This window comes from Aplysia californica, unplaced genomic scaffold, assembly GCF_000002075.1.
Source record: "Aplysia californica isolate F4 #8 unplaced genomic scaffold, AplCal3.0 scaffold00657, whole genome shotgun sequence".
Taxonomy (NCBI): Eukaryota; Metazoa; Mollusca; class Gastropoda; order Aplysiida; family Aplysiidae; genus Aplysia; species Aplysia californica.
In genome coordinates this window covers 415724-427062 of record NW_004797927.1, presented here as the reverse complement: position 1 = coordinate 427062, position 11339 = coordinate 415724, and the positions used below count along the sequence as shown (strand labels likewise).

At 43.1% G+C, this 11339-nt stretch overlaps 2 protein-coding genes across 2 annotated transcripts in view; one reads left to right on the top strand and one right to left on the bottom strand.

Moving 5' to 3' along the window:
• The window catches only part of LOC101853730, a gene marked incomplete in the record, with an annotated part of 18290 nt that extends 13634 nt beyond the window's left edge, over positions 1–4656 (bottom strand). Inside the window, 1 exon segment of the mRNA XM_005108079.3 lies at positions 4381–4656.
• A 443-nt stretch (positions 4657–5099) lies between these two features.
• Positions 5100–11339, top strand: part of LOC101853492 (U2 small nuclear ribonucleoprotein auxiliary factor 35 kDa subunit-related protein 2) — a gene marked incomplete in the record, with an annotated part of 12037 nt that continues 5797 nt past the window's right edge. Inside the window, 6 exon segments of the mRNA XM_013087911.2 lie at positions 5100–5218; positions 6477–6568; positions 7530–7705; positions 8108–8203; positions 9359–9397; positions 10634–10737. Coding sequence (XP_012943365.1) covers positions 5133–5218; positions 6477–6568; positions 7530–7705; positions 8108–8203; positions 9359–9397; positions 10634–10737 — 593 coding nt within the window.

The following is an 11339-nucleotide window of genomic DNA, read 5'->3' as shown; positions in this document are numbered from 1 at the left end:
CCCATATTTTAGACACACACACACATACAAAAGAGAGAAAAGAGGAAGAGAAGCAGGAGGAAGTGGACCAAGCAAACTCTCTAACCTTCCTTTATGAATCAAAATATTATAATGAGTTCACCAAGCAAACACAAAACCCCCACAGCAAAGAAAAAAATATGGTAAGTAAAAGCAATAGGCCCCCCTTACTGAGGATCAGATGGACAGACAGGGTCACCAACGAGGAAGTGTTAAGGAAAACAAGACAGAGATCCCAGTCAGAGATGAGGTAAGAATGAAGGCGGCGGCGATGGATTGGACATACTCTCAGGAAGTCAGGCAGCTGCATAACAAAGAAGGTGTTGGATTGGAATCCACAAGATAAGAGATCAATGGGAAGACCATGTGGAACCTGGAGAAGAATCACAGAAATTGATGTACAGAAAAGTGGGAAGACATGGAATAGCATCAAGAGGCTAGCCCAGGATAGAAAAAGGTGGAAAGCGTTTGTCCGTGGCCTATACCCTGGTGCAGGGTGAGAAAGTGTTTGTCCGTGGCCTATACCCTGGTGCAGGGTGAGAAAGTGTTTGCCCGTGGCCTATACCCTGGTGCAGGGTGAGAAAGTGTTTGTCCGTGGCCTATACCCTGGTGCAGGGCGAGAAAGGCAATGATGATGATGAATAAGACCCCCCCCCCCAATATCATATTGTGTATACGTATAATCACAGTTTTTACTGCTTGGCATAAATTATGTCCCCAGCAGAGCCCATAGCAGTAAGCTCACAGGGGATTGACACATGAAAGGAAGGAGGAGGAAGTTACTCTTTTACCTGTTACTCTCACGGTAGATGGAAGAAGGAAGGAAGGAGGAAGGAGGGGGGGGGGGTACTCTTTGACCGTGTAACTTTTACAACAGTTCTGGTCTCTCTACGAGATAAAACAGTCCTGAGTCACAGAGTGAAAGGCTGTGCTACAACACCCACCAACTAATGAAGATGTAGGTGGGTTTTTTTATATTGTATTATTTAGGAAGAGGCTAGCCGTACTTACTTGATATGATGGCTAGACTGGGAAAAACAAAAAAAGGCCTACTGAATTGTAAAAATACATTTTTCGGTTGCTGTACCTAAAGTATTTGTATTTGAGACAAAACCAGGTGCCTTACTGACACTGACAGTGCATATTTTATGAGACCTGTTTTCTAATGTTACTAGGGCCTAAGATAAGACAAGTACGGCTAGACTGTCAGGCTTGCCGTACTTAATAATGATGGCTGACTTGTAAATGAAATTTTTAGTTTGCAATGCCTAAAGTACTTGTATTTCAGACAAAACCAAACGGTGCCTTACTGACTTGCATGTATTTTAAATCTGAATAATGACTAGATCTAGATCTAATGAGACCTGTGTACTCAACAGGGCCAAACCTAGATCTAAGTACGGCAAGCCACTTCGTATTATTTATGCTGCCATCGTTTCAACTCTGTACTTTTCATTTTATCAATTAAAACAGATCTTAAAATGACAAGCGGTACAAAACAGCTCTGCCATGATATATATATATCTATACATAGTACATAACCCCCCCCCCCCCCCAACAAAAATGCAGTCGCAATTGTCCACGACGGCCACCCAGTGTCGTAGAGAAAAGTGGTTGTCTTAGACAGGTGAACATCTTGAACAGTGTCATAATAATAATATACAGTCGAACCCGCCTTAACGGAATCTCCCCACTCCTCTCTTGATATATTCCTCTCTTTAATTACCTGTATAAAACAGAAACCTGTCCAACGTGGAAACAGATGGAAAAATCTGATCCCTTCCGAGGGTTTCCCCTGTCTAAGACGGAAAATGCTTTGCCCGCTCAGCCCGATTAGAAACAAAACTTGCAAGTTTGGTTCCGCTGGCTCTAAACTTAACGCCATGGTCATTCTGCTGGGTGAGGAAAGGGAGTAGTGGTGCAATTTGGGGGTAGATGTTACCCCATCATGTGATCCCTGAGCGATGCAGATGGTCAGTGGAGTGTGGGTGTGAAATCTCACGACTGCCCGTGAGAATGCTCCGGTAGTGAGCCACTACAGAAACTTTCCTGGGTAGCCAGAAGCCAGAGGTGTGAAATTAGATTGACCAATGCTAGCCGCCCTCATCATACGGCCAGCTGAGAAAATGATGGCAGTGAGGGGTGGCATTGGTTGACTGTGCCTGTTACACCGGTGGGTGGGGCTAAGGGTGGAAGCAAAGGAGATGTTAAAACGTTTCTGTTATAAATAGGTCAAACAGTGGTCCTATGAAAGGCAAGCACTGGTGGTACATGTGTATTTAAAAACAACAACAAAATAATGCAAGGGGGTGGGACGAGAGGGAAACGATTGCTATTACAGGTGATTGTCTTGGACTGTATTACCGTATAGAGAGCAGTTCTAACTGTATTACAAAGTTTCAGAGTAATTTTAGTTCATGAGCATAATTACACTTCCAGTAAAGAACAAACATCCTCCCTCTACCTCAGGGAGCTTTGCCCAGACCTTGTTGAAAAGGAAATCTAATGATCTGTAATTATAGGGGCTCCACTCCTCTTTCAGCACTGCAAGCTTGTAATAAATAAGAGGCAGGATGCAAGACCTCCGAATCTATTGTCTCCCATAGTAGCGTCAAGTGGGTTGAGAGCGATGTAACACCTTTCACTTATAAATAGTCAAGTTCTTGAACAGAGGCCTACCACTGAGGATTTGAACCAGGGCTGATCGGGGGTTCTCGTGGGCTTTTGTTTTCTTTTGAAAAAGTGGAGGGGAAGGGGGGAATGTAAGAAGGGTTTTTTGTTGGGTTTGTTTATGGGTTACCTTTTATTGTTGCAAGTTCATGTCAACACCCATTGTTACTTTGTTACAGATTAGGTAAATGAAACAGTGACCAGTCACCTCACATATGATTTGTGCATGAATTGTGGGCGGGGCTATAGGTTATGACGGATCCCACATTTCCCTTACAGAAGTTGAAAATGTATTGTTACCCACTGGTCTTATTGGAAACATTCATTGGAGGGACTAACAATAACGACAGGTGAATGGACTATGACAGCTTGTCCACAGCGCCAGGGAGCGATTAAAAATTTATGACAAAGCATCGGGCGAGTCGAGACCTCACCTTGAACTCCCGGTTCTACCAAAGGAGGTGTCAGTACCGGCACCAGGTCTCCAGAACCAGCTCTGGGAAGGAGCCGAGATCAACTGTTTTTTTGGGGGGCCCCGGGAGGTGTGCAGTGTGTAGGCCAAGCAGCTGTGACGTCAGATGCACAACGCAGCAGGTGGCCTTACTTAATACATAAATTTAAATTCAGCATCAAATCTGGTTCCACGCGAGCCACTTTGTTTTATACGCTGATTCCGAAAATGAAATCAATCAATTTTTAGCGGCGATAATTATTTTAAAATTCTGCATGGAAGGAAAGTGTAATCGCGCATGGCGGCAAATTTCAAAGGTATTTTGCGTCACAGTTCGCCTCTCCAATTGTCCAATTCTGACAAGTGTATGTGTTAGTGTAAGTGTAGGTGTGCAAGTGACTGGGTATGTGATTGGGTGAGTGTTTGCGTGAGTGAATGTATAAGTGTGCCCATGTATTTGTGAGTGAGAGAGAGAGAGAGAGAGAGAGAGAGAGAGAGAGAGAGAGAGAGGGGGGGGGGGGAGCTGCGGGCGGCGCTGATCGCGGCTTTAGACACGAGACGCACAGTCTGTTATGTCACCTCCCCTGGTGTCACTCTGAGTACTGGTACCGGTGGTTCTCTGCATTTGTGCTGAGAAAGTATCGACACTGGGTTTCGCCGGTACCGCCCAGCACTACTGGCCGCTTTAGCCAGGTAAATTTGGCTGTAGGTTGATAAAATAAGGTGGCCGCGGCAGCGTTGGACAGGTGACAATTTTACACAATTAAATAGAAAAAACGCAAAGGGGGGGGGGGGGGGGAACAGAAAGTGGCCGTTTATACAGGAGGCTGTCATTGCAGGTTCCACTGTAATAGTATAGATATCTAGAAGCACATTAAATAAAGAGGACTGAAATATCTAGATCTAGATTGGAAAGAACAGGACTCTCTAACTTTAAAAAACGAAGGTAGGTAAGAACTAATAATTTACCAGAAGCCACAAGTATGCTTTGTTATTGTTGTCGGGTGCTTTTTCTACAGACAGCAGGAGTCTGAGCGGATGTTTGACAACAGACAGATTGACAGAAGTTGAGGTAAACAAGATTGTCGACCCAGAAGTCAGAAGAACACACAAGTCAGCACACCAGGACACTTGGTCACAAAACAATACTGACAATACCAACTAGATCTAGCCATCTATGTCTAGAGATTTAGAGCGACGACAACTAGGTCTAGAGTCTACTGATTTTAGATGTTACTCACCGCATTACTGCCTGAAAATCAGTAAGTCATTGAGTTGAGGGTAGGGAGTCGAGTATAAAAGTGTCGATCTCTGAAGACGACAGCATGAAAGCAACAGCAACAGCTTGAACTGGGTCAGCGAATGGTTGGTGGTCGGAACACACAAAGACACCTAGATCCTGCACTACCCTGGCCTACAACACAGCGCCAGTGATGAATGCAGATGTGTCCTATTTATAGATCTCAATCAGCTGGCCTGTGCGTGGAGTTTGTTTTGGTACCTGCGAGTTGTGTGAAACGTCACGATTTACTGCGCAGAAACGTGCACTAATTGTCGTAACTAATATGGTACGTTTTAATTAAGAAATTTAAGTCATGAATAGAACTGAATGTTATAAATGTATTTTTATTTACACACATATTAGTATTTTTTTCTTTAAAATTCTTATAATTATTTAAATCTAATGTAATATACTTTTGACTTTCAATTTTAAAGCGTTTCGGTATGTAGTCAACACCTTCAGCCTTTCAGTTGTTTAAAAAGTTTTGCTTTCTCCTGAAGTTGCCCAACACAATATAATTGAGAATACAAAGCTAGCCACAGTAACAAATCTGAATTATCAAGACTATTAATGCTTTTGAAATTTGGATTCTCGCGATAATATTTAAATTTGAAATAAAAAACTTTGAAAAATAGAAATGTATACGTTTGTACTGTAAAATTGTTGTTGTGAGTTAATGTTTTACATAAGTCATAGTCTCCAACAACCAGCATGGCTGCCGAACAGACTACAAACAAATCTGCGGATGAACAGCGACAGACTTCTTCTACCGCAAATATGACTTATAAATTAACAAGGTACGTAAAACTGATTTTTGTAGGGGGGGGGGGGGTCGTGCAACCAGGTGTTCCTTCTGTTAGGTTAATGTAGAGAGCAAGAAGTATGCCAAGATCTGAACGCTCAACTCTCACAACAATGACAACGTCAACGTGACCTGTCCTGTGCGTCTGTGTTGCGACTGTTGTGGTTGTGTTATTGTTAGTGATAGGCCCTTCGCCCTCTCCTCAGGCAATAGCCTATAGCCTATGCCCTATGCCTATTATAAATAGTCCTAGGTAAGACTGAACTTAGGTGGACCCACGGCTGGGAGGGGCCGGAACTACTTTTGGGTCTTGTGTGATGCCATGCGTTGGTCCGCTGTTCTTCCCTGGGCCGCTGTGCGCGCGCTCTCTCTCTCTCTCTCCTCTTCCTCCCCACTCACGCTGGTGCCTCCTATCCTTGCCTTCATCCTCTCCCTTCAGGTACGTTTTGTCAACTGAAGGTTTCTACTGGATTTTTGTACCACAGAGCCTGTGAGTGCGCTCGCATCTAGACTCTAGACCCAAGCGCTGATTGGTCAATCTAGTCACAGCATGGCACCACCCCCACCGCCATGTCTCCCCCTCTCTTCACTGGTCCGGTAAAACTTCACCCGCGCCTTTATCATCTCTCTTGGTACCTCTTAAGCCTAGCCTAGGCTGGCAATGTGGGTCCACTAAAGTTCTTGGGCAGAGCCAACTATTTAAAATGTTCCTGGCCCACTTTTTTTTTCTCTGTTTATTATTGATTTGCATGTATGTGTGTTGTCTTAATTATTATTGTGGCCAGGAGGGCAGACCCCCCTGAAACCCCCCACTTGCCACTGGTGCTAGTGTATTATCAAACCTGAATTTAACAACTTCTGAGTGTTGACAGAAAATATATATATGACTTTGATGAATCGGTCAACACACGGGTTGGGTTTACTTTAAAGAAGTCATGAATGATGAAATTTGGTCGCTTTTAAGCACAAGGGGGCTATCCCGAAAAATGCTGTTTTGAGAAAATGGAAGGTAAAGTATTTGGACCCTTGTTCAGTTTCTATAAAAAAAAACAAGGAGAGTTTTCTCTACAACTAAACAAATATACACCAATGAATCCAAACTTCTCCTATAGGTATGGCAATGCCCACTTTTGGTGTAGGTCAAGATTTCTGGAAACCCCCAAAATCTGGGTTATCCCGCTTCTTGTCCTTTAAAGCGACAATTTACTGTCAATCGATTGAAACTGATTTTCATTTTGTTTCCTTTTGTCCAGTCACAGAAAATGGAAGGCTCAGAAGAGGAAACTGAAACGGAAGGAGAAACGAATACTTGCTGCCAAGGAAAGAGATGCCTCGGATCAAAAAGGTGAGGGAGAAAAGTTAAGCTTTGGTCTTGGAGTTGTCTGCTGGTGTGATGGCCGGCATCATCATCATTGCCTCTCTCACCCTGTGCCAGGATATAATAGTATTGGCCACAAAAAAACACTTTCTCACCCTGCACCAGGGTATATGCCACGAACAAACACTTTCTCACCCTGCACCAGGGTATAGGCCACGAACAAACACTTTCTCACCCTGCACCAGGGTATAGTATAGGCCACGAACAAACACTTTCTCACCCTGCCCCAGGGTATAGGCCACGAACAAGCACTTTCCACCTTTCCCTATCTTGGGTTAGCCTATTGATGTTATTCCATGTCTTCCCACTTTTCTGTCCATCAATTTCTGTGATTCTTCTCCAGGTTCCACGCGGTCTTCCCCTTGACTCTTACCCTGTGGATTCCAATCCAACACTTTCTTTGTTATGCAGTCTGATGGCATTGCCCTACCCCTTTTCTTTCATTCTTTCCCAAATTCTTACACTTTTGCAGACACACGAACGTACTGACGGTTCTCCAACTTTCAGCCTCAGACTGCAATTCACCAACCAGCTCATTTGTACCACTCTACGTGAGTGTAAATTCTAAGTGGAAGGCCTTGTCTGACTTCCTAGCGATGCAGTTTTGAACTAAATGCTAAATAGTAAAACGTTCAGATGAAGCAGTTCATGTAATTGCCAATAAATCTAATGTGAAACGCGCAAAGTTTTGTTTTGCCTTGAGTCTTACACGTGGACGTTTTCTCACCTCATCCAGATCCCCCCCCCCCCCCCCCCCGACTGATGTGTTGAGTGGAGTACACTCCAGATGGTAGACAACTTTCAATGTGCTCTGTTTTCTGTGTTCTTGTTTGTTCCAGTAGTCGGAAATGTTGTTATTGATATTGTCTACGTCTTCAGTCTGTGTGCATTTTCATTATGTAAGAAATTATTCTTACTATCATTTCAGGTCTCGACCCTGTAGATTCGACAGATTCTGAGGAAGAGAGGCAGAGATTGGAAGAGGAGGCGGAGAGTAAACGACAGAACGACTTGTGGTTGGAGAGGGAGAGGCAAGCGATGCTAGAGTTTCAAGCCAAGAAAGACAGGGAGGAAAGAGAGAGGAAGAAGAAAGAAGAAACAGAGGTATAGAATTTTGTACTGTCCTTCTAGGTCGCTATTGAAAGCTTGTCACTGCAGGGTGCCTTTGTTTGAAAATATAGGTTACTGATCTGTCGTGTCTGAGTGGATTGACAGCACGTTTGTTTTTTGTCTGAATCCCGTGCCTCATAGTACTTGTACTGCATGAACTCTGACCTCGTTGTAGCCTATCTGTTCATTGCTATTGTTTGTAGTGCATGGCCAAACTAAAGTGTGAGGATGATGGTGTAAAGAGCCTTTCACACAAGTTCAGGACAGCCATCGAAATACCATGTGCTTCTTGTTTCTGTTCTCTCGTGGGAAATTCTCTTATGTAAATGTCACAGAAAACTGATGCATTTCCCAGTACTGATACGATTTTTGTTTGTTTTTTTTATTTTATTTCAGAAAAAGATTCGTGAAGAATGGGAGGCGAGGGAAAAGAAGGAGAGGGAGGCTCTGGAGGAGAAGGAGAAGAAAGACAAGGAGAAACGTCTGAAGCAGGTGACGCATGTGGCTGGGTGGATCCTCCATATCCTCTTTTGTCACCACAGCATTCCCCACAGGATGCATGCACATTGTGTGTGTTGGGGGGATGCGGGGCGTGTTTCTCTGTGTTCCACATATACATTCTTCCCAGTGTAGATCACTTTCTTTTGGTGAATTTAGTCTTTACTGCTTTTGGGTGAACAGTGTAGACTTTGTATAGCAGCACCTGGCTGCCCTCAAAATAGGCTACAGTGGGTGGTTGGTGGGCGCTCTGGTGGGGTTTTCTCTTTCTTTCCTAGCAAACGTCTGTCTTCCTTATCTCCTCTCCTTCGTTGTTTTTGTTTGTTACTCTCTCGTAACACCTCTAATTTTTTGCATTTGTATGGCCTTAATGTGTTGCAAGTGCCGTAAAACTCTAACTGAATCTAAAAAGATAGGCTACAGGCATAACTGGGATGTATTTGTAACTTTGGGATGAGGCATTGTGGGATTATTCTTGCGTATACGGAAGACAGAAAAACAGACGCTTTCGTATATTCGTCATGAAGTTTTCAGCAGTGTCCAGATGTGATTGTTTGTTCCTTAACCTTTCCACGCAGCCTAGCGATAAAATCTGGGCTGACTGCGACTGTGTGCTGATTCAGTATCTTTTTTCTAAGCCAGACGCGCTGCAACATGTGGTGTTTGGTTTGATGATGTTTGTCTTGTAGTTGAAAGGAAGAGGTTTCAATTTACATTTCATATAGGCCTACTTATGGTTGCTATTATAGAATAGTTACTTGCAATTAGATCTTATTCATCTTTGTGGGGTGAATTTTAAATATTACATTGGCTCTGATTTCTTATATTTTGGCTTTTATAGAATTTAAAACCAGTTTTAAGTTTTAAAAATTGTTTTGCTGGATTTTTTCAAACATACTACTGTGATATGAGATTTTTACTTTTTGTTGTTGTTGTTGTTGCTTTCCTCTATTTTGTTGAGTATAAGAAGAAATGTGTTTGCTCCCCGCCTTACTGGAAGTTATCACAGAAGGCGCACACAAACGTTTGCAATCCACTTGACTTAACTCAGTATCTAGCTGTTCAGATATTGTCTGCCCCCCCTCGAGGGATCAAGATGTTTGCTTTTGTTCTCATCTCACTTCTTCAATCACCCGCTCGGATCTTTAGGAGAAGCTGCTGAGGGAAGCGACGGCCAATGAAAATTCAGTAAGTTTTTAGATTTCTATTTTGTCATGTTTGATCATGTCTTGCTAAGCCTGCAACATCTGGAGTTGTACAAACACTGGAAGTTGGCATCTGTCAGAGCAGCCATTGTGACACAGTAGATTGCTACCTTGATCTGCCTTGTGGAAGTTAAAGGTTCAAATCCAGATGGGGTTCAAATTTATTTTTTCTTTGTACTTTAAAAAAATTTTGTTCTCAACCTAGTGTCCAAGGGAGCGAAATGTCTTATTCAGCTGAAAATTGACACACGTCTCATCTTTTCCTGTACCTAGGTAGATTATATATATCCTGGATCGACAACAACAGCAAATTATACGAAAAAATTGTGTGGAAATAATCTCCTCTGTGTAGGCTGCACATTTAGTGAGACGCTATCTTGCTGTAAGCTTGTTGTCATTGCTCACTGCCGGCCCACACATGACACCGTCAGTTGTGAAGAACATCAGAGTGGCTCTCTCGTGTGTAAACTGTTGGGGAAAGTGAAGTTTGAGTTTGGGCTGCTTGTGGGCAGAGTCTGGAGCCCGGAGCTCCAACAATGTGGAACCATCTGTGTATGATGATACGTTTGCACGCCCCTTTTCCCTTCTCTTTTGCTGTAGCTAGTTTGTTTCTAGAATTTCTGCTATCATTGATCTCTGAGAAAAACTTTGTGGTACTTATATTTAACAGTTACATAATTAGCAAGTTGTTGATGTTAAAGAGGGATGACTTTGAAAAATGTCTTTCCTGATGTGAATAAGCTCATGTTGTTTTCAAGTTGTGTCTCCCTATTCTACAAACTGTGTTTGTCAGGGTGTGGGGTGTCTGTAAACTTGACCTATGTCTCAATTCTAGTGTCTTTAGGCCTTTCCCAAAGGGGGGACATGAACATGTTCTTATGCACAGTAGAATTGTAAATGGGCTAATTCATCAATGTTATGCTCATACTGTGCCTGATCTGCAACCGGGAACTGCTGCTTTTTCTTTCCTCTTCCTTACTATCGTCATTTTCCCCTACTTCTTTTGTATGTTTGTCACTCTTGTGACCCGCTTTTTCCGGGGTGCCTTGATAGTCAAAGCAGACTTTGTGCTGTTGAGGCTAGAGAGGTGAGCAGAGAAAGTCTGATTCCCTATAAGGACTTCTCTTTTGACATCCACCCCTTGGCGCTCATATGACCTTATGCAGTTGCGAGCGCAGTAAAACGTTACTAAAATTAAAACTCTCAATTCCACTCACAGAACACCTGGCATAACCCTCTAGGACCCGTCCAGTACGCCAAGGAGAGAGAGGTCGAGCATTGTCCGTTCTTCAAAAAGACAGCCGCCTGCAGATTTGGAGATCAGTAAGTAGTTGTGGGTGGTTGGTGGGTGCTTCAGTGTGGTTTGCTCTCACTACTCTCTGTCCACAGTATCCGTTGTCCTATTTGTGTGGGTGGTTGGTGGGTGCTTCAGTGCGGTTTGTTCTCACTACTCTCTGTCCACAGTATGTTTTCCTGTCATGAAAGAGAAAACTTTGTGAAAGCAAAAGTTGTGAGATTGATATTGTTGTTGGTAAAAATGATTTCTTTGTTTTAATGGATTGACTGCCAATTACTTTCTGAAAATAGTATACAGTATTTGTAATAGATCGGGAGCATAAAGTTTGTTTGTAGCTCTGGAACCTACGGAGTTGAATTCAACAAAAGCAAACCCAAAGGGGGGACATGAACATGTTCTTATGCACAGTAGAATTGTACATGGGCTGATTTATCAATGGCATGCTCATACTGTGCCGGAACAACAAAGGGGGGACATGAACATGTTCCTATACACAGTAGAATTGTACATGGGCTGATTTATCAATGGCATGCTCATACTGTGCCGGAACAACAAAGGGGGGACATGAACATGTTCCTATACACAGTAGAATTGTACATGGGCTGATTTATCAATGGCATGCTCATAC